Source organism: Gymnogyps californianus, chromosome 3 (genome assembly GCF_018139145.2).
Source record: "Gymnogyps californianus isolate 813 chromosome 3, ASM1813914v2, whole genome shotgun sequence".
Classification (NCBI taxonomy): Eukaryota; Metazoa; Chordata; class Aves; order Accipitriformes; family Cathartidae; genus Gymnogyps; species Gymnogyps californianus.
In genome coordinates, this window is record NC_059473.1 from 36,181,066 (window position 1) to 36,207,906 (window position 26,841).

The 26,841-nt window shown below is 36.0% G+C and overlaps 1 protein-coding gene across 1 annotated transcript in view; it reads right to left on the bottom strand.

The window, feature by feature from the left end:
* TTC27 (tetratricopeptide repeat domain 27) overlaps positions 1 to 26,841 on the bottom strand; it is a 134,586-nt gene that overhangs the window by 37,759 nt on the left and 69,986 nt on the right. The window contains exon 10 of the mRNA XM_050893754.1: positions 22,021 to 22,134. Within this exon, the coding sequence (XP_050749711.1) occupies positions 22,021 to 22,134 (114 nt within the window). The remainder of the gene's footprint in view (positions 1 to 22,020; positions 22,135 to 26,841) is intronic.

Here is a 26,841-nt window from a genome sequence, read left to right on the forward strand (position 1 = left end):
CACTTCTTTCTCTCTCTTTCTAGATCCAACTGTTGGCTACGCAACCTATATCAATAATGCAAATAATAGTTGTGTAAAATTAAAATAATCAGTTATGTGACTTAAACTGCTAAGCATCTTGTAACTGCTATTGATGTTAATGGGATTTATTAGGTGGCTTCATTCTTTTAATAAGAAAAAAATCACAACAGCCAGCAATAATTAGGCTTTAAATCCACGCTTAACCTTCTAATTTTCAATACTAATATTTAAAATATTCAATCTTATTCACATTCTCTTTCATAAAACTATCTCCAGAGACCTGTTCCCAGAGATTATCAAGAAACCTACCCCAAGAAAATGTCTGAGGTGTATTTGTAGTAAGGAAAGGGACAGACTAATAAAATCGTATTCCTTTACGCAGTTCCAAGCAATCCAAAAGCAGTCAGATTCAAATAAAACCTTTAAAGTAATGCTATTTAATTACAGAGTTTACTTGACTACGAAGTACATAACAAATCATATTTCGCGGTTTTTGTTCTGCTGAAATGTTCTAATGCTATACAGAAGCACATTTTTCTATATTCTGTTGCAACAAAAATTAAACTGAAAAATTGTCCAACTCCTTGGGTAATCATTTTACAAGACCAGAAAAAGCAGTAAACTACGGTTGGAAAATTTAAAAATAATAATTGCTCTAAGCCTGAGCAAAGCCAGAAAATCCTAAATATGTCCTGCAAAATATTTTTTTGAGACCAGGAGATGGAAGGCAGAAAATGTTTTAAGTCAATCAAAACGTTTTGTTCTTGTTTTGGCTTTTTTTTTTTTTAATTTCTATTGTTCCAAAAGAAAAACTGGAATTAAAAGAAAAACATTTTTTCAAAAGCAATATATTTTATTGGAAAATTTGTGGCCATATCTTTTCTACTCTTCCTAAGCAGAAAAGCCTAATGTAAATGACATGTTGTAGGAGAATATGACTATTAGCAAGTAGAATTCTCCCCTTCCCAAAACAAATACTGTACTCCGTTCAGAGTTCCAACAAAACCTGAAAATGTAGGTAGACCATATGAATATTACACATTCCCTAAAAAAGAGTAAATGCTAATGAACTTAAAAGTTATTAAAATCCATGGTTTATGCAGTCTCTTATATGTAGAAAAAGTAAGGTCTGATAGTTCTGCCTACCAGTGAAGTATAGAAAATAAGTTACTCAAAAATTGCTGAATTCTATGTCTGAATTATGCTTGAAGAAATAAAATTTGGGTTGTATAGTGGCAAGAAAATGAGAATCCTAACCTTATTGCACAGCTAATATCTAATCACAGAACAATAAATCAATAAAATGAGTGAGACCACTGCTGAGTGAACATTCTTTTTCATTAATAATCTTCAACATAAATACCGTGTAAAAAAATCTATGTAAATACAGAGTATTTGCAACACAGTCAAAAGACATAAGATTTGGTGTCTTAGTTTAACTCCAGCCTCAAATTCTTGCCTTGGAAGTTGTTAAATGTAACTACAGCAGAAACCAACTAACATTCACAACTCTAAATGATATACGAGTTCTTCCATATGCAACATTTAAAAACATGAAGTTTAACAGATCACCCCACCACCACGTAACACACCCTTTCCCCAAGGCTTGAGCTGCCATAGATAATGAGTTCTTAAGTCAAAAAAACACAGTACAGAGAGATACATTAATCCAGTCTGGAAACAACAAAAACATAGATAGTTTTGATGGAATTTTATATCATGAGCAAAGACTACATTATTGCCACATGAAAGCAGGAAAAGACAGCTCTAGAAACTACAATTCATTCTCCCCATTCTCATACTCAAATCTTTGGTACAAGATTAAAAAGTATAATAGGTAGCCTGTGTTTGGGATAAGTATACCATGTTAATTTGAAATGATCACATTAGAGCTTTTATCACTTTACTAATCAACCTCAGTCTAATCACTTTACTAAACAAATTCAGCTGGTAATTATCCATGACTTGAGTACATGAAGTTTGTAAAGGATTTTTGTTTTCCTGTCTTCTCCCACTGCTAACCAGGCATCCAGCTGTTTCCCACTGACCACACCCTATTTAAAACATTAGTTTTTACTACTTTAGTACCTGATTACTTGCTATGCACTTATCAGTACCACCACCTCTACTCTTTTTAGCATCTTACATTCCTTCATACCCTTTGATTTATCCTGGTACACTTGATGTTCTTTATGATTTTGTAGGCAGGAAGATTAGACAAGTTTTTGCTAGTCTTCTCCTACTTCTCAGTCTAGAGTTCTTGTCAGTCTGCCAGAATGAATCCCTAGTTAATATCTCTGGGACTCCAGTGGTGACCGTCCACCCAAGAGTCCTTTCTACATGAATGCTCCCAACAGCCATAAACCACAATGTTTCTTTATCACCTAACCCCGACCAACATGCTGACTGTGGCATTATCTTGCCCTGCTTTTGCCCTCCTCCTCTAACAACTCTAAGATGTCCCACTTCTCACAGGTTTTTACCATATCTAACATTGGTTTAGCTTGATTTATGCCAAAGGAAACTGATACTGTCATACGTTCCGCTTTCCCACTATCGCCGTGGTCCAGCACATACTACGCAGCTGGTACCTTAACTCCGGGCAGACAGAAGAGGATGAATGGAAAAGTACCTTTCAGTCTTTCCTAACACGGAAACTGTTACACAACATTTTCATGATGTTCTTGTGTTTCTCAGGTGCTTTTTCTTCAATTTCTCCCACATCTGAATACTCCTTCTGAAAATCCCACACATCAGCCTGACCTCTCCACGCTCTAACTACCTATTTCCATTTTCCTTGCCCTTCTTCTATTTCTGTCCATTACCTCTGTATGTTTTGATGTACTCAAAGATGATGAAAATACCACCATCTGTATCCATCTCTATACTTTCCCCTGCTTTGTCCCACTTCCAGTGCTACTCCCCAGCACCAACATCATCTTCTTTACAGGAAAAAAAAAGATTAACCCTCCACTCATTTAATCCATCTTCTGCTTCTTTTGGTCACCATCTGCTCAGCTTTTCAGCCTCTTGCTTAGGCCACTCTTGACCCATGTTTAGGTTTAGAAGGTAAGTATATACCAGCATATACCATAAACAGGAAGCTTTCCCTTCAGATGTCAAAATGAATACAAATTTCCCCCTTTTTGCTCTGCTTGCTGAGCTTATGAAAATTACAAACTACATAGCAGTAAAACCTATTGTTGTATTTGCTGAACACCTACCATCCTAGCCCCCCATTTGACAAAAGTATACTAGTAGTATGTAAAAATTTAAGTACCTCCTCCAGAAAGAAAGGGAGAAGGAAGGCCTTGCAAAAAACCGCACAATACTGAAACAACAAATTAGCATATTAATTTTAGATTAAAAATTAAATAGATAATGTAGGTTTAACAAATGGCCAACTCTGGCCATCTGCCTTTACTTATACAACCTATATATCTTTTTAAGTGCCAAAGTATAGACACTAGTTTTGGGACTGCCTGGGTGGGTCTTGACTTATGGGTCAGGCACCAAAGGTGCAAACACACAGCTGGAATTGTTCAGCTGCTTGGAAAAAAGGTGTTTGGAGACAAAGAGGGTAAGAAATAAAAACGTATCTGTAGGGAAAACAATCCTGCTATCTCATCTCATTATTACTATGGTTTCTAAGCATTTGGCAGGTGTATGGCCCAAACTGAACTGGGCTCACCTATGTTATTTACTCAAGAACAAAGTAGAGGAAAGCTTTGTAAAAGTAACAGCAACTACATGTGTAACTCTGTGGTTGTACAATTACAAAGTTCTTATTTTATTCATAAGCTTATTTTACAAATTATGAATAAACAGGAAAATTTATAATCAAAAAGCTCCTTTGATTCCTTACCACAGAACTTGGTCACATAGATAAAGAGTTTCTACTGCTTAGTATTTATGAAACAAAAAGTAAGCAATTTTTTAAGCTTATGCATCAAGAAGCTCTTGTGGACCCTGCAATATTTACAGACTTCTGTAAAACTTCCAGAGATTCATTGTTAAATTAATTCAAACTTTCATGCAACTTAAGACCTAATTCTAAATGCTTTAAAATCTTTACTTTTGGAGGCAGTGATATGAAAACACTTGTCTAAAAGAAAACCTACATAATTCTTGAAGCTTCAAAACTTTAAGTGGCTTCATTATTTTTTAAACTGTCCTCTGCCAAATTACATTTTCTAACAATAAAGCCTGAAAAACACTGCACAAGAAAGAACTATAGTCCATTAATTTGGGATGTATTATGACAATAACTGTCACAGTCTTTTTCTGCGATAGTGTACCCAGTAATACATAAATACAGAATTACTAATAAAAGCTGCATTCCCTCTGAAGAAAACATACGTTATATAATCAGTGTCTAAAATTCAGAAACCGTTAACACATTAGAAAGCAGGTGACAAATACAGAGAATTAAATATACAGAATAATTAGGGTTTTCCAAATTTTCTTTCCTGTGAATTAGATCAGATATTCCAAGCTTTTCTAATGTACTAAAAGTATTTTAGTACCCTGTGGATATGTAATTAGATCGAGTTACATTCTTTACTTTACATACTTTACTTTAAAAAAAGGCAAAAAATTGTATTTACAATCCAAACAACAAACTTGTTTCAACAGTTCTTTGTCAACCCAAGAGCTCCTGTAACCAAGACCACTGGGACAAAATGAGACATATCCAGACTTCTAAAATCCAATGGTCAAAATACTTAATCTTCCAGTGAAGCAATGCCAGAAACTATGAAGCAATAAAAACAGTTTTCATATAACAATGCAGTAAAGTTTTGCTTAATGGGAGAGAATAATTTCTGGTTGATAAATATGGACATAATGTGGAAAAAATGAAAACAGTTGAGATTAGTCTAAACTTCATGAGGGAGATTATGACCAAATAGTGATTACTTTATTAATTGCCAATTTTATCACTAGATAAAAAGACATAAAACCAGTACATTTGGACTTACTACATTCAACCATTATTCAGAACAGCATTTTGACATTTAAGACAGGACTTTGTTGCTTGGAAACTAAAATGACTTAAAGGAAATAATGAGCTATCCTTTTAAAAAGCTCACAGATGATACATTTCTGTTAAATGATGAAAATCTCTGAACAATCAAGAACTAAAGCATTCAAACACAAAACAAAAGCTATTAAGCAAGGATGTATTTCAACATCAAGAAAGAAACCCTCCTCCTCATTTATCTAATTTTCAAAGGGGAATTATGACGTTGAATACTTGAGGAAAATTTATTACAGCAACCACTATTATAAATTATGATTTGTGATTCATGGAAACTCAAAAAGACCATTTCTTACATTGTGCAAAGATGCCAAGATGAAGAGCACTACTTACTGGAGATTTTACATTATTCACATTCTCAGGAGGATGAAAATGTTCTGTGAGAACTCTGCAGAAGTTCAATGCTTAAAAGGGCAAAAATCTTACCCTCTTTTTACCCCTCATTCAAATATAAGTCTTCATTTCATTAAAATCTTGTAGCCTTGAAGACTTCCCTTTTTGCTCACTTTGCAAGCTCACTCTTTCAGTCATTCTTCCAATGAAATTATTGCTTGATAAGATTGACCTCAAATGGTGTGTATATTTAAACCAATTAGAGGACTATGTATCACACTGCTCCCTAGGAACTAACAGCTGGTTTAAAATTTGTTAAAGCTAACTTTAAAATGTTGTATAGCGCTGACTGCCTACTTTGTATTGCAAATGAATGGTTACAGGGTACCTGGAACACAGGAGCTACAAAGATGTCAGGATGCTTCACAGAGAGAAACTACCAACAAGGCAATGCAACTCTAGAACTATAAAAACAAGCAGTGCTTGAAACAAATTTTCTGAAACTGAAACATTCAAGGAGAAGGCTTCAGGCTGTAAGTTTTCAAAGCTAAGTCTGTTTGCATTCAAAGCGGTGTTTTAACTAGTTTGCCCAATGTTTTGGTAAAAACTTCTTGATTGTACGTAATCACTACATTGAAAGAAATCACAACGTTCAGTGTCCGAGGTTATTTGCTATTTTAAAAAAGTCACAAGAAAATCTTGCTTTTTTAAAAAAGTCACAAGAAAATGGCCCAGTTCCTAGCAGCTTTACACACAGAAAAAAAAAGGCTGATTTCCTTTAATTGAAATGAAAACAAACATTTTCTATGCATATTCTTTCAAATTAGCATAATCCCTTTTTAAACAGCAGATTAATTCCCCAACTACTACTTTGCTTCTTTTTCCTCCCACCCTAGATTGGACACAGAAGTCTCTTTGATCTGTAAAGAAAAGAGGCCTTCTTGTACTGGATTCAGCACTATCCATCCCACAGTATTTTTCTAGTAGCTTATTTTGATGGATTCTTCAGTTAAGGTGCTCCATCTCTCAAGAGCATAAGTACTCATAGTATTGAGCATGCAATGTTTGTTTTATGGCTTCTCCTCTGCTATCTCCTATTTCCTTCTCCCCCTGAACAGTTGAAGAAACTTGGCATTAGCTATCCCTCAGCAAATACTTAAAAGTTTAAAGTTTCTGGGCTGAGAAGAATGCCAGTAGAGGCTTTTTCAGGACAGCCATTTCTGCGGCATTTGCACACAGGTTTAATTTCATTGTCAGCGCCTGACATCAACCTGAGAATAACACAGTACTCTCTCCAAGATAGATTATGCCTAGAAAATTTTCTAGAATGTTTCAAATTTGATGCATTTAAGGCTGTTATTCCCTTTAAAAGCATAAGCAAATAAACTTTTCTTTAAACAAAGGTTGTGTCCATTTTTCGGCAAAGGAGGAACTTGCTTGTAACCTTTAATAAAGATCTGACTGATCTCGTGCTAGAAGTCATCCATTCTGGTGTACTGTGATCTTTGCTCCCCGCCCCTGTCAGGCATTGCAATAAAGTGTTATATAGAATAAATTATGTCAAACATTTGTGTTTTGTAATATATAACAGGTATATTCTTCGAGAGACGTAGTTCTTCCTCAGAAAAGCCACAAACAGAAGGGGATAGTCAAGCTGAACCTTTTAGTTTAGTAACTTTTATATGCAGTATTTCGTTGTTAGTTTAGGTATGATACTCAAACATACATGCCTCTTTATGACCCATTTAATCTATTCTGTATTCCAACTGGAACACCCTGCTCAAGAAGAATAATCTATTGGAAACATTCTGTACTTTTTCTATTGCTGGCAGACTTGAGTTTACGTACCATATACCACACATTTGCATTTTGCTTACGGTAAATTGTACAATAGTGTATATATATGCAAGCAATAAAAAAAAAAATTACAAGTTATCTGTAAGTAGCAGAAAAAGCCTCATTCAAGCTTTATCACAAAACATATTATAAGTAAACATACTATAAATATTCCAAATAAACATTTATATATGGCAAAAAAATTAATTGGAACTTGGGAATTAGATGGTCATTTCCGAAGAATGTAAACAACAAATACTTAGAATAAAGAATTTCAGAGGAAAAGTTCTTAAGACCATGTTATTAATTGCAAGCATATAAACATTTTCAGCTTCCTCCTACCTAAGGTCGAGACTGGATGGTATTCTGTTACACAAACAGAAATCTCAAGGAATAAACACAAAACAAAATGCGATGTATTCAGGTAAGTCAGTGCAGTTTTTTACTGGCAATCATACCAAGCATAATTCTTTCATGTTATTAGATGTCCTTAGATGCCTGTAAGGAGGAAAAAAATATTGTCTACTCTTATCTAGATACTGTAACCTGAAACCACAGATACTCAGCTGCTCTAATCACCATCAGCTCTTTTTGCAGTACTAGAAATAGCCAACTTTTTTTTTTTTTTTTACACCAGCAAAGTGCTCTTTTGCTGAAATCTGTTTTTCAACTATTCTTATTCAGTTGCAAATCTCAAGAACATCTTTAGTTATTTGGTGAAGGCAACAGGAGTATGAAGAGAAAAGACAGACAAGTTCAGTCTCTTTTGTCCTGAATGTGATGAGAATGTCTCAGATAACATCTTGGGACACTCACTGTTTTCCCTTCTTACAAACAAACAAACAAAAAAAAAAAGAAAGGAAAAAAAAAGAAAAAAAATATTTTTCCTAAGAATAGCTGCCCTATACAGTGAAACCTTGAGTGATACCCAGTAGTTTCTGTTGAAAAATTACTTGGCAGGAAATACACATTCTTCCAGTAGCTGAGCCTGACCCAGCAACCATGGAGTATATGATGGTAAGTACATTAGAAATATGACACACAGGCAAAGTGTTTAAACTTTAGCTATCCCAAAGAAAGGCAATCACATATAAAGAGGTCTGTTTTCAATATATGTATTTTCTTGAAAGACATCCAATGCAGTTCCTCACATGTTCCTGGAAAGCTCTCTATACATCAGGGAAAAACAAACAAACCCCCTATCATTCTCTGTTAATGATTGATCTACTCACCAAAGAGGAAAATAAGCATCTTCAGCAACAATTGGCTTGAAATCACTTCCATTTCCAGTAAAAATGAAAACACTCTAAATGCATTAAATATCCCATGCCTGATTGTATGACATATTCAAATAGAAGCACATCAAGCTCCCTTGAAGACTCAGTTCTTTATCAAAAAAGAAGGAATCCACAGAAATACAATTCTTTCCACAATCATATAGCAGTATTGGGCACAGCCTGTCTGGTACAAAACCAATTAAGAAACCAAACCAAAATAAAATTTTCATTCAGCTGGATAGAGTTTTATGGTCTGTGCTGGTCACTCGCACCAAACTGGTTGAGGGACAGAGACTGGCCAAGAACAGATCTTCTGCTACTTCACAGAAGAGCAACTACAACTAAACATGGACTCAGGATACTAACAACCTTGCCCAACAAAACCATGGGGTGTAGAAACAAAATGACAGTCAGTGTAACACGTACACCCTTTAATCCATTAATAGCCTTCAATTACTCAACCGAGGACAATCAGCTGCAAGTTCTAATGGTACCAGTCTTGCACTGGAGGCAATTTTCTTGCAGATCAGGAGGAGGTAGCACACTGCTGCCAGAGGAACAGATGCACTTTGGTTTCAGCTGCCCCCTTTTACTTGAGTTACTCTAACCTGGGCCAGAGGGAGAGGACTGAAGGACAAATTAACTCCTCCACCAGCAGCGGCCACCACCTACTTCCTGCTACCATTTTTTCCAGGGGAGAGAAGAATGTGAGCCCAGGAGTCTGCTGGGCCTCTGGCCATTCCTCCAACCCTCAGCCTGCACCTCTAATGGAGAACCAGAGGGAAAAAGGCAGATTTCAGACCAGAGGAATTGTCCTGGCAAGGTGCAGCTTGAGAGCTCCTGAAATAGTTTAAGATTGCACTATAATTTGGCATTTTATAACTTCTAAGTGTCTGAACTTGCAACATTATTAATGACCTTTGTTTGCCTGCATTTTACACGGGAAAATGGAATAAAGCAGGAGATGAAGCGTTCTGTGGTAGAATCATTTACTGCATGTTTCTATTTCTAGGCAACTTCAATCTTTGCACAGATCTGCATCTGGAAAAATGGGCAGGTATAGCACAGCAATGTGCGTAATAGCTACAAACAATAATATTTATGCCATTTAAAATCTAGTTCAGGCATGGTAGGTCATATCGCTTACAAAAACATCTCCACATCTGTCAAAACGCCCAAGTCTTATCACAAAACCACAGTGCTATAATTTACAATGTTCAGACAGACAGCAATACTGCAAAGAAACTGGGTAACTGCAAAAGCAAATGGAAATATTGAAAAGAGCCAATATCATATCATCATAGAACTCTCCATACACCGATCCAAATGATTATTTGAATCAATGGTCCTTAAATCAGTTTGGAAAGTTCAGAAGCCAAATATATTCCTCAATTCATAACTATAACTGGAACAGGAACTAAATGAGTTGAGTTAGGCCAGCAAACAGTTCTTTGGTTAGAAGATACCATCCAGCCCACACTATTGCAAAGTTTGTCTCCAGTACAATAGTTTCCAATCAACTGATTCTTTACATACTAGATTCCCAAAATTTCCTACCTCTGAACGCTGAGAAACCACGTACAGTTATGGTATTAAATAATTTTTTTTAATAACCCAACCCTCCCTGTAACTTACTGGAGAGCTAGGCCCTTAGCATGATGGAAATTCTTTCGGTAGAAACATCTATCAGAAAGAGCAGTTCTCACTCCCTACTACAGCATCACAGCTACAAACTAATTTCAAAGCACAAACATTTTCATTTTTGGAATTAGTTCTTGTTTTTGTAAATGATACAATCATTTAATCTAAAAAAAGAAAAATAACATTTTCCCTCATTAATTACACAATAGTCCATTCTTTTCTATTTTATCTTTTCCAGAAGCATTACTTTTCTTCACTATTTCTGAATTTATCTCACAAAGATTTGTCACTAGTTTAATGACCTTTTTTACAAATGCCTTCACCCCACTTTCTGTGAATCCATACTCTCTAGGTCAATGATTACAAATCTCTGAGGCTTACACTTCATCAGTTTTGTTGCAGAAACTGATCTGCTGAAATCTTACTCTTAACTGGTGTTCAAGAAACAAATTGCCTAAAGCATTCTCCTTGATTATCCCTGGTGTTGACCTACATAATAAAAGTAAAATGCTTCCAATGTAATGTTCTCAGACTCTACCCTGATTTGGCTATAGAACCACTTTCTTGCCCCTACTTTAAAATGAGAGTAATTCTTTTCAGCTTTTATCAGATTTCCCACTGAAAATCTCCTTTGACAATAAATACATTGACTTCTCTTAAAATCACAGCTTATATGCTGACCTGAAGAAGAAAAATTTTTTTTTTTTTTTTAATCGGGAGAAAAGAAAAGCCTTACTGCCAGACTGTTTATTCTCTTTATTTAGTGAGTATACAAGGACAAAAGCAAGGACCACTAATTATTGGGATTTACTAAGCTGGCTTTGACTTACTACCTATTCCAACTTTTGAAAGTATTAGAGCACCACTATTTCCATATTCTTTCACTTTAAATACTTTTAAAACTAAAACCAGCCTCTAGTCTCATCTCCTGCAATGGTTAAAGCAGCACTAATACACCTTATAATGGAAGAATTTTTCACAATAATGCTGGATCACTTTCAAAATATTAAAAAACCACACAGATACAAACACTTTATCAACAACATTTGTCTCACTGTTATTGTACTATTTCCCAGCAATTGTTTTTGTACGTCTTAGATAGGGCCTTCTTATTTACTGAAATGAAGCTACTACATGCATGACTATAAATTAGTCTTTCAAGACTGAATTTATCCTCTTTGTTTTGAGGGACAGTTCACTGTGGCCCTGGAACTTCCTGAACTACAATAACCTACGCGCCTAGTGCCTTCTCATCATGCCAAAAAACTCATTCATTTGGCAGGTTTTGTAGGGGAAGATGGGTGGTATATTCCTCAGAGAAAACTGTAGGAGGACAAAGAGAACTGCTTTGTTTTATTTAACTGATTTAATTTCTTACCTGTAATAAACTTATCACCACTACTGAATTATAACTGCAAATCTATCATCATCAGGGCATTTTATACTTGCTCTGCATATATTTTTATTGTACTTGAAAACTATTAAAATCTGAAAAGAATGCAAAATTCATTCTGTTTGTCTTAATTTGGCTCTTAAAAAGCCATTTTATGGAGTAAATAGTTCCATATTTTTAATAGACTACCACCGTAATCAACAGAAATATGCATACAGATTTGTGTCATTGAAGATAAAGCATATTTCAGCCAGAGAGAACTGATAAAAATTTATGCAATTTAAATTAATAAACTTCAAACTTTTTTTTGTTTGGTTTGGTGGTTTGTTTTTTTTTTTTTGCATTTGTGACTTCTGTTCTTTTCCTTTAAAAGATTAATTTTCATCAGCCATGAGAATCAGACTGTCCTTCAATTATACATAGCCTTATTTCTATTTTTTTTTTTAAACCAGGAGGATCCAATGTTTAAGACAACTGCATCTTTAGCACAAAATTCCTGTTGTTTTTTTTTTTTTAAATTTAAATGTTAGAGAATGATGAATGGCATTTTTCACGTCCTAAATAAAGAAGTTAACTTGCCATTGTTTTAAGACTTTCCTAGATGGAAATGGAAGTGCGACTAGCAAATAAAGCAAATGTACATGATTATATCAATTTAATAAAATTATAGGCCTTGTAACCAGAAAGACAACTATCAAAATGTGTTTTGCACTGAAAATTTGCTCCTTTCTTATAGATATCTTACAAATGCATAGGTTCTGATTACACTGTTTTATGAGACATTAAAATTAGTAGATCTCAGTGTTTCAGGCCTAATTTTATAGAGCAAACAAGAAAAATATGCCTTCTTGTCTTATGAGCTCCCAAGGAGTTTCTCAACTCTGAATAAACTAGGTATTGAGCTATGAAAGAAAACATGCCTTTGCACCTGCGTGGCAGCTGTTGAAGGCTGGTTTACCACTTCAACATACTGTCATTGCAGGTACTTTGCCAATGATTTTCACCAGATCATGCATCCAATTGTCTTTAAACCTGAGCATCAAAACATGTCCTGCTGGTATATTATTTTAGATTACTGATTATAAGTGTAGGTTTAATAAATTTTGTAATAGAATATCTAAACATTAATTGGATGTACCAGTTTTTCTCTACCCTAGCTTATGTCATAACTGCATTATCACTTGGACCTGTTCAGGTAGTGACTGCACCATCAATAAAGATATTGAATGTATAAAGATATTAACATTTTTAAGTATTCAGCATTAAACAATTCAGCTAAATTACCAATTTTAAACAATTATTCTACACTTCCTACTCTATAAAAAAATAGATTTATTGTTTCTTGTTAACCTTATTTCAGGAAGTGAGCATGTAGAAAAATTATGCTTGTTTTACTGCCTACCTTTAGTAGGCCTTTTATCTATGAGGTTTTTCAGTCTAATTCTCTGGTGTACCAGTTAAAGCAGTTTCTTTTTTCTACTTTACATTGTGGAAAACTGGAAACCTACTGTTTATACAACATTTGCCAGACCTTTTTCTTTGTGATATTCTGGTAATTCATTCTTCCACACTCCACTACTACCTTGTCCTCAGGCAAACAAATTAATTCTTCACTTTAAACTTATTCCTTAAGTATACCCTACATGTTTAAGCAAGATCATCATCCAAAGTTATCCACATCGTAACGACTTCAAATTCCAAATTCATGCAGGAAGAGACTACCTCTTGAATCTAAGGTACTGGTTTCACCTATACAATCACTTTGATGGCAGGAAAGAGGGAAGGCCAAAAATTTGTAAGGCATCTATGCAAAAGAGCTTGAAGTTCTGGACTACCAATAAGACTTAGTTTTTGCATAACTCCAAGTGAACTTAAGATGCAAGAAGATGTTGATAGTTGTAAGGGCAAGTATGCTGGGGCGGAAGTTATTGATTAGGCTGCTGGAACTGTGCATGTCTGTATTTTTTCTAAAATGAGTCATGTAGTAGATTCTTAATGTGAATGGTTTTGTTTGTTATATCAGGCCCTGCAAATGTGTGCTTCCCTTTGAAAACAATACTAGCCAACTAAGAAACAAATATTCACTTAGGTTGTCAGTATCATTTTACTAAAAAAAAAAAAAAACCCAAACTTCATTTTCTTTATAATAGGGCTTTTTTAGCTGGGTGGGGAAGGAAAGCACACAAGAGGAAATGAGTCCAACAATCCCAAATGAAATACAAAGCATTTCGATATCAAAATTAGCACAAAAGAGGTCAAGGTCATGAGTAGAAGATAACTGGATTCATGCAGGTCTGACGTAATATTTCCTTTTCATTTGAAACTGAGAGCCAAGCAGTATACCAGGCAATTTAGAGCATCTCCTATGCAATTGCCATTTGGAGTGTTTTGTTGCAGTCAAACACTACCACCTAAAGAAGCATGGTAAAATAAATGAGGCCTCTAATAGCACAACAGCACTACTGACTTTCAAAATGATGAGCTTACTGTTCTGGACAAATACTGAGCCCAAAGTTACTGAGTGCCAGTGCTTAGGATATGGGTTTCAATGTTAAAGCCTGTTAATGACTTAAGCCTCAGGACAAGTCCACTTACAGAGGACACAAAATCTTCAGAAAAGTACTGTGTATTTTTTTATCTTTATGCCATTTACATTTATTTTTTACTTCTTTTAATGTTACTCATATGAAATATAATTTTATAGTTATTACATTACCCTTATCAAGCAAGTGTACCTTCTTGAATGTTTTTGTTTTCAAAGCTGTTTCACCTGTCAATTATGTTATTCATTTTTATGATGTATCAAAAGGTGTAAGCAGAACTTCCCCTAAAGTCTCTAGAAGAAGCTAGATTTACAAGCTTGTGAAGGATGGATTTAAAACCAGACCACTCATTTTCTGTTGCAAAAGCAAGAATACTGATATCATCCATCAATTCACCATGACAGTGCTACGTTTAAAATTAGTCCAAATACAGGCTAGATCATTTGGCATTTGGGGAAAGAACATCCCCATTTCCATACATGCGTCTTGCCCCCTTTTTGGTATGCTTGCAGCTTATTTGTTTGCAGTGCAGCATCGTAATCTCTCTCTTAGTCTGCAGTCTCAAATGCCGAATATATCCGGCTGACCTTAGCTTTAATTTGCGTCTTTATATGAGTCAGGAACAGGAGAGGCAGTTGTACTCCCTCTCCCAAAGAGATCTGCATTGAAGGTTCCCCCTTTCCTATGAGGTGACTTGACATTTTTGTCACAGCTGGATATAGTTGCATACATCTGCCCTAAACCAGTAGGCATGTGTCTCATGCAATCATATGTGCAGAGACTCACCCATGGAGGACAACTGCATCACGTCTAGATGCAAGTCTCCTGTTTGTAGCTAGCTAGCTTTGATACTACCATTGGCGAACAGTAGTTATAAAACACTTTGCACAGGGTGCAAAACCTCCAGAGCAACTGCATACTCTTCAAAATAGTAAGCCTGCATTAAGTTCCAAGCTGCTGTGGTTACACTGCTTTTATAGTTCCCAAATCAGCTTGCTCTAGGGGAAGGCACAACTGCATTCAATGCTGAAAAATAGATCCAAAGACTTCTTGCATCAGCTTTGCTTTCTGTTTTTCGCTAAAGGGGGAAGTAAGGACAAGGATGGAGAAAATAAAAAGAAGAAAAGCTATCACTGTTAAATTAGAGTTTAATTACAATATAGGAGGAACAGACAACTGTCTTAATAGATAAGGGAGAGTCTAGTTTGTAGTACCTGGCATATGCATTGGACAACGTGCCTCAATGTCCTGGTTTCAGCTGGGACAGAGTTAACTCTCTTCTTAGTAGCTGCTACAGTGCTGTGTTTTGGATTTAGTGTGAGAGTGATGTTGATAACACTCCGATGTTTTAGTTGTTGCTAAGTAGCGCTTATCTTAAGCCAAGGACTTTCCAGTTTCCCGTGCTCTGCCAGTAAGCAGGTGTGCAAGAAGCTGGGAGGGAGCAGAGCCGGGGCAGCTGACTTGAACTAGCCAAAGGGGTATTCCATACCATGGAACGTCATGCCCAGTATATAAACAGGGGGGAGTTGGCCGAGCGGCTCGGATCGCGGCTCGGGAACTAACTGGGCATCGGTCAACGAGTGGTGAGCAATTGCATTGTGCACCACTTGCTTTGTATAGTTTAATTCTTTTAGTATTGCTATTGTCATATTATTATTATTATCATTATCATTGTTTTTCATTCCTTTCTGTCCTATTAAACTGTCTTTATCTCAACTCACGAGTTTTTTTTCCTGATTCTCTCCCCCATCCCAGGGGTGGGGGGGCAGTGAGCGAGCGGCTGCGTGGTGCTTAGCTGCTGGCTGGGGTTAAACCACGACACTCAAGAAAATCTGTCTACTAGTACTGGGCTATTTCAGAACATGGTTTGTTAGCTCACCTCGGAATACCTATCTCCAGATTTGCAATGATATTTATGACATACAGCTGTAAAGATTCATCTATTCCAATTTAGCAACAGCTGTAAAGCTTCATCTATTCAATTTAGCAATAGGTGGGAATAGTGTGTCCTCCATGCCTTGCATCTGGTCTGATTACATGTAGAACTTAATTTTAATTGTTTAGTTCGTTGAAGTTGAGCTTATAATGCTTATGCCTTCCAGGGTAAAGCTTAGGCAGAAAGATGTGAATGTTGTGTCCTGGAATCTGTTGATAGTCGTTTTTTTCTTTGCAACTTGCTGTCATCTCTTTGTCTATAAAAAAAATGTAACATTACTGTTCAATATGGCTTAAGGATTCTCCTATCTGACATTATGACTCCTAATACCATCATTAGAATTGTCAGGACACTGAGTGAAGAGACTCTAAAGGGAGAAAGGTAAATGCCTTCAGAGCTAAGATTCAATGGGAAACATTTGGAAAAAATGGGAGGCTTAGTATTTTTGGCTGCTTTTAGAAAGCGCATAGACATTAGAAGTGGAACAGATCAGGTATTGAACATAATTCTCAAATGAGCAAAAAGGTTTGTACTTTAAAAGTACTAGCTGAGAAAATATGAAGAAACTTTAGCACAGAAAGAATGGTTTCATTCTTTTCCCCACACCAGCTAATAGCGCTGATCCAAACTGGCAAGTACAACAGTGCAGTAGAAAACTTCTAGGCAGAAATCATTACCTGGAAAATTATACTTTTCAATATTCTCTTTTTCGCCAGTAGTACAAAAACACTTCAGTTATTCCTGAATAACTCTTGGCAGACTGGATCTCTGATTTTTTTTTCCCCCCCCCCAACAAAACCCATAATTGCATAGTGGAAGAAAAACAGAGGGAGCCAAGCACCGCCACGATAATTATTTTGAAGTGTGCTAATGACTTCAGTGTATCCCCAGAATCACTTGTGTCATGTAACATCTTCTGTCAAATCTGTCATCTGCTTAAGCAAAATGAAATACGTTCTGCAAATGTGTGTTTTGAGACTGAAATCGTAACTATCACCAAGAGGTCACTCTCTCTTGTGATTGCTTTCTGAAGTAATAAGGTTTATTTCTAGGGTTCTGGAGACCTTGTGATCTTGCATAGAAATCGTTAAAGAAAGGTTTTAAGACACCTGGCTTTTCTCCTCTTTTTAAACACTTTTTGGAACATTTGTTCTAATAATAAATACAATTCATAATAGTTGAGAACTATCGGGATATCAATGCAAGATCTCTACAGGATAGAAAAGGTCTGTCTTCCACCTATTACCCTCCTGAAGGAGGTGAGTTAAATCTCTCTCAGTTCACCAGTGCATCTCACAGATCCCAGTAACTTTCTGATAAAACTTTCAACTTCATGTGAAACAAATTTATTAGTGATTAATTTTTTCTTTTCCTTCCTCCCCTCTCCCATTCCATACACAACTAAAAGCAACTATTAAAAATCTTATTTAATGTACTCCTAGAGTACAAAAGGGGGTTAAAGAATAGGAATAGGAACCCCTAGTACAGTGATCTTATAGTTTAGCTGAACAGACAAGTGCTGTCATTCCCTCGGTCATACTACAAGTCTCTCTATATTGCTCTAACCATGGTCTTGAGAGGCCTGATCAGAAAGATATATGACTTGAGAAGCAGAAGAAGTGGGAAAGATCTGTTAGCCTCAAACCTCTCTAGATCAGCCTAGTGGGAGGAAGACTGCTCCCCTCTCCTTTTTGAACTCTTCCCTTAAACGTTGAATTTGTCCAATGTAGAACAACTGCCAAATAAAGCAAAGCACAGGGAGCAAGTTGGCAAGGAGGTGACAGTTTAGTTTTGAAAATAAAAAGGATATGTTTCTAAGATAAATGACATAACTTTCTTGCATAACCATTTAAAGACCATGAATGTGAAAATAACAAAACAGCAAAGTTGCATTCAGGCTCATAGAGCTCAAGATGCCAGTTCTGTTAGATCTATACCCGCCTTTTCTTTCTGTAGGTGTACATAAACTCTTTTCAGATTTGAAAGAATTGAACACCAACTAGCATGTTTCTATAGTAAGAACAATTTAAACAACAACAACAAATCACTATTTCCCTTTTTCATACACACAGAAAAACATGAGAAAAAGACACTCTGAAGTATTATTTAAGTGAAAATTACAGGGCAGTTGACACAGAATTCCCAATCACATACATCTGTGTATGACTAAGGATATAAAACAAGATCTCATGTGACCTTTCAATCTTAGACATAATCATTAGCCTATAATATTGCTAGTCTGCTCCCAGCTCTCCTGAAGTCTTATTAAAAACACCCTTTCAAGACACATTTCTCTCCCCCTAACAGGCAAATTCCTTTGCTGCCAAGAAAAGCAAGCAAGAGAGAACTGTATGAAATACCACATATCTCATACTGCGTGTTAGGAAAACCAAGTGATTAGCTTGGGGGCATGCTATCATGAGGTGCAGCGAGCAGCAGAAAAGACAATCAGAAAAGGGGCACATAAGCTGATAAAAGCTGCAAGCGTAGAGGTAGCCAGTGTAACCACCCAGATCAAGCTGCAGGAAGTAGCTGTAACAAGCCACTGTAGGGTAAGCCTGAGCAGGCTACTGGTGTACCAGGCACACGGCAGCTCCACCTCTTTCACTGCCGGCATAATCCAGCAGTGACGATGCTCTTGCTTCTACCCCACCACCCTTTGTACAAAGCATGGCATTTTAATTCATTTGCTTTATTCTTAAAAATATTTAAAAATCCACTGAAATGGAAGAGTACACTTATTTCATATATCAAAAAACTACAGTGGGATGCTATCCTTTATGTGCTTTAAACTGGTTTGTTTGGGGTTTTTTTGTTTGTTTTTGCTTTTTAAATCACTCCTCCCTTTTCTCTTTTTTCATAGCTCCTAGACTGCTCAAAATTCCTTTTTTCTCCCCGATCCTATTACTTGAGCTCTGACTGCACTTTCAGCAGTAATTTGTGGTTTAACAGCTTATTCCAACCCATTTTCCACTATTAATAGTTTCTGAATTACTTTCTTACAATAGAAGGTAGGTGAAGATCCCAAAACTGATGTAGAAATGGCAGGTTTCTGGTTATGTGGAGAGCTATTTATTAAAAACTATCCCTTTTTCTTCCTGTTTTCTCCCTCCCCCTCTTTCCTTTCTTTCCATCCTAGCACTTCTCACCCTCCCTCACCTACATCCATATGGAAAAAACCCAAACACTCAACCTTAAAAAAATCATACTGTATCCAGAGACACATTTTGGTTGGCAATACCTTGATCCAGACTTCAATAGATGTTATACTGGTCATGATTAAATATTCTAGTGGAATGTAAAATAACTGTTTTAGCTCTCAAATACTGTTCCCTTTTCTTAGAAAAATGGTTGAAAAAAGTACTGGCTTTAGAAATCTTTAACCTTATTTTTGTGGATCCAAACCTCATTTAGGCAAAAACTGGACAGAGACAACCAGTAGCATCCAGGAAAAGTTAAAGAAAAAAATCTCTCCTCCTCACTTCCAGTTAGCTACTAGCTAAGTACGTTCCAGAGTATCCAGAATGATAATTTTAAAACCTGTTCCAAAGACTACATTATCTGTAGTTCAGATTTTTAAGGTAATCAGAAAAAGGTTTTGAAAACAATCATTCCAATTCCTTTTGAAGCTTTCCAATTAGAAAAAAATACTTACAAAATAATTTCAGAAAAACTGTTTAACGTAAAGTAGGGATATATTTAATACTTGGAGTGTGGCAGCTAAATCCAACCAATATACCCTTATTTAAAAAACAGCCGCAATTATTTTCTAATAATTAAAAAAAGTTAAACAAACATAGCCAGGCCCACAAAAACCATGTAGCTCAAAAACGCTTTCTTTGACAAACCAACAGCATAGCCTGGCTTGCTTTAAGGCTGAAAAGCAGCATATGCCTGCCTGGTGATAGTCATCTAAAAAGATGCTTATCAGCTGCAGACCCAGCGTAGAAGCAGGTAATGGTGGAAATGGGGAAAGGAAGGAGAGTTACAGTAGAAGAGGACAGGAGAGTCCCAGCCTCAGTAAGTCAGAGCCTATATTGGCTCATACACTCTTCAGAGAGCCCTAAAGTAACTTAAAGGATTTAGTTTACCACTTCTTATTCAAGCTGTCTTACAAGAATTTTTATAATTACTTTAAAAATTTGATATTGCAAACAATGGGGGGAATCTAATCATATTTACACCCACCTCCTCCCTTAATCTTCAATATCTAATCTTTCTACAGCAATCTGAACTAGTAAACATGAAGTTGTAAAAACAAAAACAAACAAACAAAGAAACTCCACAAAAACAATTTGTATGAAAATTCTATAGTTTTGAAATCCATTTTCTACTGATAAATAGCTGCAGAACCCGCTAGCTCTTTGGCATCTTCATGACCATGATATATCAAAAAACCTTGTGTTATGTATGAAAATAACATAATTCACCCTATGTTTTCTCATTCCTTCTTAGAACTGTTAGAAACCATGATATTAAAAAATTCTGATCTGATGGAACTCAGGAATGAAAACCTTAAATGGAAAGTTATTGAAGTTAGTTAATTAATTTAGCACATAACAGTACTTAAACAACTTTTAACTATTCTTGGAAAAATGAGCTTGATACCATATCAAATCAACACAAATATGTCATCATTTTCAAACATCTAGAAAACTTAATGAAAGAAAACATAAACATACTAAGATTAAAGGTAATATTTAAAACCACAGATTCTGTGTCTACTGTGAGGTTGCCTCCTGAAGTGTCACAGTGCATGCTAATCAAATCCTTTGCATTACTGCAGTTACAGCACACGATGAAGTCAGATAACCCCTTCCCGAAGACTTTTGTCATGAGACTGTCAAACTGTATAGTATAACAATTTCCAGTACTCAGGTTTAATCAAGCTAGACAAAAATGTTGGAGACGCTCCAACTGTTTTATGGCTTAGGTCATCAAGGATCCTGAGATTGCTTCCCAAATGCTGTCAGATGCTACATCTCCCAGACGTGGAATCCTGGCTTCCTTGACACTCTCCTACTGACCCCAGGAAATTCCACTATAGCAACTCTATGTCCTCAGCAAAAGAAAAATGCAGCAGCACATTCAAGCTGCACTTCAAAGATCCATGCATCAATAATGATTTTAAATTAAACACTAGCTTTTCAGGATTTAATTACATAGCACCATAATCATAAGTTTTATACATTCCTGGCTGTTTTAGTCAGCAGGACTGTTGCCTGATGGACATATAGAAATGCCTGCTGTTCATGTGTGACAACAAGACTTAACAGCATAAAGATGACAAATGGCTAACAAAACTCTGTAATACGAAGGAAAAAAAAAAAATCTTTATATAGCCTACAGATCTTTCCTTTGAAAAATTTAGTTTTTTAAATAAATCCTATTAGCTGACACATTTCAGAATTTTAAAATTTTTTTTGTGTTTGAAAACTGATCTTCTCTTTGTTTAAAGCAAGATTATTTAATCACTGCCTCACACTTGCAGTCTTGCAATAAAAATACTAATCACTAAGTATCACATCAAAATAGTAAATCGAAAGTGCTGCTTTATTCACAAATGTGTTTTCTTGTTCTCACAGTACCAATGACTATTTACAAGTTTCAGTGTTTTCTACAGATAATTTAATTCAGTAAAAACTATTAAAAAATATGACAGCAGTAGCAGCTTTACATTCATGAACTTCTACATAAAAAACCTCCTCAGATCAGAAATCAGAAACTAGAGGTAAGAAAACAGATTTTAATTTCAATCTTCCAAAACTTGTCATGTTTTTGAAAGAAAGTGATCATTTATTACTTGTACATACAAGATTTTATCTCAGGCCTGACAGACACAAAAGGATTTGTGGTTTATGCGTCTAATTTAGAGACATAATTAGAAAATTATCTCACTGTACAGTTTGCAGAGAGGAACTGCAGAAGCTCCTAACTCCTGCCTGTTTCCATTTGATATATAAAGAACCTCTATTTATAACAAGTCAGCTCAGAAGTCTTACCTGAGTCTGCTTCATTGCCCGTTCCATTCTGCGAGTACTTCCTTTCTCAAGCTTTGTCCGAAGGAGTAAGGCTGACGTCTGAATGGCCCAGAACTTTGGCTGAGAGAGCAAGCACTGCAGAGAAAAATAACATTTTTTCATTATTTCATTTTAAAAGACACTAAAGACAGTAAAGTTTTTAACAGTGTTCTCAAGCATGAATGCTGTTTCCTATTCTGAAAGTCAAATATGTGGTTATAGTACTTATTTGATGAACTGAAGGCTGTACAGATTACCTTAATCTATTTTCAATATAAAAGGCAGCCATCAAAATTATTTTCTCCTTCCCAGCTCCTGTAGCACCGTGTGTACATGTACCCATAGGGTGCATACACCAAACTGCACAAATTAAAATGGCTACTCAGAATGAAAGTAAAATAAAGAATTTGATATTGAGTAGTCTGGCTCAGCCTTCTCCACATCTGCATACTGGATAGTTGTAGACAGCAGCAGGGATCCTACTTCTTAAGGCTGAATAAAACTAGTTCTCTCTTGGCCTCTCCTCATATGCGAGGTGCTCCAATGCCTGCATTAACAGCACCTCCACATTAAATAGGCTGAAATTGCTAAGAATCTGAAGAAAATTAATTGATTTAGAATTTGCCATGACTTGAAAATAAAAGGAAGAATTTTTGATGTGTAGTAGATGCATAGGTAATACAGAATAATCTAGGTAAAAAGCTTTCCTAAAGACATAGTAGGTTATCACTTGGAACACCCTGCCCTGATGCCAGGAACTCGGTGCCAGTCTCCAATCACTGATTTTTAGGAAGGCCCAATAGGAGATACGTAGCCAATACAACTTTGATATCCCTTAATAAGGTACAGACTGCCTGGATTCTTTCCAGTATGGTTTCAGACACAGTATACCATTTTTCTGTTACATATTCACTTTGAAGAGGGAGACAGCAGGAAAACTTCCTTGCTAATTTTATTGACACTACAAATATGATCCAGCTTCTCTGAGAAAATAGATTTGTCTATAGATATTTGTAGACTGGAGAAAAAGCCCAGTGGTTTTATTCTTTCCTCTCAAAGATCTCTCAAAGATCTCCCAAAGTATACTTCGCTGGTGGTTTGTGTGAAACGTGTGACAAATTTCTGTCATATTGTAATCTATCTGTTTTTCTTTTCCCTAGTGTTTTGACAGGAAAGGAAGCAGAAAAACAAGCTAAAACAAATTCTCTCCAAGCAAAATTACAATGGGAAGAGAGGCGACAGCAAATGAAAGCATAAATGAAAGCAGTATGAACGCATGTATGGCCACCAAACACTTCAACATCAGCTGATCCTCCCTCTTGTGACCAACAAGCTCTGCACTGATTCTTTCATGACTTCTACTCAGTATTACATTAAGAAGTACCCAAAGGCTTCTATACTGTCCTCTACGGACCTGGAAGTATTAGGGGAACGCAATCCTAACGTTCTATATTCTGTATACTTTCAAGTGCCCTTTTACAAATTAATTATGATCAGTAAATCTGTTAACTGGTCCAAATCCTAGTTCTGAGAGCTCATCTCTCTCCTGTCTCATCATGGGAAGTTCAGTCTACTACCTATTTTTGTTTGGTCTTAAGACAAACCCTCCACTGCAGGACACAAGCAAGGCATTCCTAACAGAGGACCCTGGTTTCTGAATTTATTCTTCGGTGGCCATTCCAGGCAGCTGCTAAGAAAAACCTTAAGGGATTGTTAGGGCAAACACTTGAACAAAGTTTACTTTAGCTTAAAAACTTCTTTTGTGAGAAAGGTTACTCTTCCCCCCATTTTCTCCACTATTGGTATTCTGTCATATTGTTTTATTTTTTACTGGAAGGGAATTTTTTCTCTGCTACATGGTGGTAGCTACTAGTATTTATTTTTCGAATGAAAACAACATCTCTCAAAAGAATAATGAAAACTAAAGGGCTTGACTAATAAAGCTCCTAACGATATTTTCAGGTCCAATTACAGCCCTCGTCCAGCAGCAGAGTACTTGTCCCCTCACTCTCGTTCACCTCAGCAACTGGCACAAGCAGGGCATAGCACAAAGCCTCTGTGTCCATGCCATCCAGCTCTTCAAGAAAGCCGGCAGCTCAGGAAAGCCTCTGCTCTGCCCCTGTGTATACCTCCTACACCACTGTCTAGGCACTGATTTAAGCAATCATGCTATATGAGGTGTGTATAAAGTCACATGGGGAGGGAAGAGAAGCAAAGAGAAATGGTGGAAGAGAGGCAGAGATAATTACGTTTCACTCCTCTGCAGTCTTATCTTGAATAACAATCCTGCTTTTTAAAGGTATTCATAAAACAAAATGTAAGGTATACCTGCTGTACAATTACAGAAGAAAAACTGAAATTCCCTAACAGTTTTATTGATACAAAAAAGCACTGCAACTGCATAGGACAATGAGAAGCAGGCCTATTTTTCAGTTAAGAAACACTTGTAATTTTATACTTATACTGAACTCAGTCCTGTGCCAGAACTCAAATGCTCCCCTTTTTATTGCCTAATTGTAATGTTTAAAGCACCACAGATACAAAATAATACATGTATAAAGGGCACAAATGTTTATACTCAAGGGCTGTAAAGGATAATTTCAGAACATGTATCCATAACTATTAAGCAAGCTTTAATCTTCTACCCCAAATCTCCACATATTCCAGTTAATAAATATTTTCTTGTAAGTCCCAAAGCTTTATATTTTCGCCTGAAGCTAAATCTAGACTCTATTAATGAGACTACAGGTTAAAATAAAACATCTGGAAAAAAGAAAAACTAAAGATTATGCAAGTTTTGTCAACATATCTGAAAGTTTATTGTACTGTACCAAAGGCAGCTAAGAAAATTAACAAAATAATTCTAAAACAAAAACACTACTGAGAATCTTCACAAGTCATCTTTCTTCTTACTTTAGGGAAAGAACAATACAATAAAGAAAAAGAAAAACAGGAAAATTAGATGGGGTGAGAAGAAAGGAAAGAAAATAAGGTTATGCAACATTTTCTGCAGTGAATGGAATGTTTTCACATGGGAAGACTCATTTCTCCAATTCTTCCCCACATTTTTTCCTACAAACAAGAAACCTTTATATCATCCTCTCCCATCATATCAAAGTGTAAAAAGAAGATTACCAAAATATTAGACAAAACAGAGTATTTCATTCAATATATCATCCTTATATGACATTGGAATGAAACAACATGATCCTCAAAGTCAACAACAAAGTAGTCTGTTATTGTACAATACCTTTATAATATCCCCGTTACTATGTAAGAACAAAATGGCAAGTAATACCTGAATTGTGAGATAGGTGCACATTGCTAATGACACCCAGACCAAACCCAGCCACATGAGTTCTGCCCAACCCAGGCTAACTCTCAGGTATCATTAATGAATGATTCAGCCTCATCATTATTCAGAATTTAACCTAGGTGTGATGCACTCCCTGATCACTCTAATAACCTTCTGTTAGAGAAACAGAGAAAGAATGGTTGCACAATTTGCAATGTCTATACAAAATTCAGAACAAGCTAGCAAGAATCTTCAAGGAGGCTTGTGCCATTGGTATTTCATATACACACACACACACGCACACACAAATGTATCTGTATATTATTTATGAAGTTACAATGTTTGGTTTTAAGGAAACTACACACAGAGAAAGCAGCCTGCAGCTTAAAAATCAAGAATGTAATATATTCAAGATAAAACAGAAAAGTTAACCGAAGAACCCTGGGAAAGCTGGGACACACAGAGGAGCGTTACATAATACTGCAAGATGTCCAACCAACAACCCAACCCAAACCAAAGTCTTCTGAAGGGCAGATGAATAAGACTGCATCAGTCAGCTATGACTTACAAAAGGTATAGGTTGTTCAGAGCAACTCTTATGTATGACTTCATCTACTATTTTAAAAAGTAGGAGTTCCTATAGGAATTTTCGGACATCAAAGTCCGGAAGAGCTTACATGGGCTTATTAGACATGCTAGACAAGCTGTAAAGGTAAAGATGATCCTTGTTAACTGCAGTTCTAAATAATTTGAATATTTTCTGATTTTTCCTTATTATAAATCTATGCTTTAAGTCCATTCTTTTATTCTTGTACCTTGCTCACTGATAAACTATCAGTAGCCTTGCAAACTACTATGATTGCTATGATGGAGCTATCATTTGAAAGTGGACTTTCAAACTCTGAGCACTTTTAATTGCAACCAGTTGTGGAATTCCCAAGAGCTTGCACATCACTCCATCACTGAACCAAAAATATTCTGCCTATTGGCCAAATTGCCAGGATGTGGTGAAATGACTTACTTGAAGGCATAGGCATGAGGCACCCTCAGGATTGCTCTGTTCCTCTGTCACCCCCTCCAAAGAAATGACCTTTAGTTTACATTCACTCAGGTATTTGCTAACATATTTTAAGTTACAAACAAACAAACAGAAAACACTGGGAGGGATTTAGAAAAAGTGGGAGGGGGGGAAAAATCCCTTTCTAGTTTCTTTTCATTACGAATTTCAGTTAACATACTTCAGCAGCTTTGTTGTTTGCTTTTCCAAAAAGCCACAGATAATTAAGATTTCCAAATTACTTATGTGGATTAATTCATGTCTATTTATCATTAGTCTTGCTTCATATAACCAACTATATCATTATATGATGATTTTCACTAATTCATTCAGATAATTAACATGAAAACCTTATTTCTTCAATATAACCAAAGGCAAAATAACAACTTTATAACTCATTCTATGCTTCTCTCTAAGATGAGAAAATACTGTGGCTTCTTTTCAACATCTT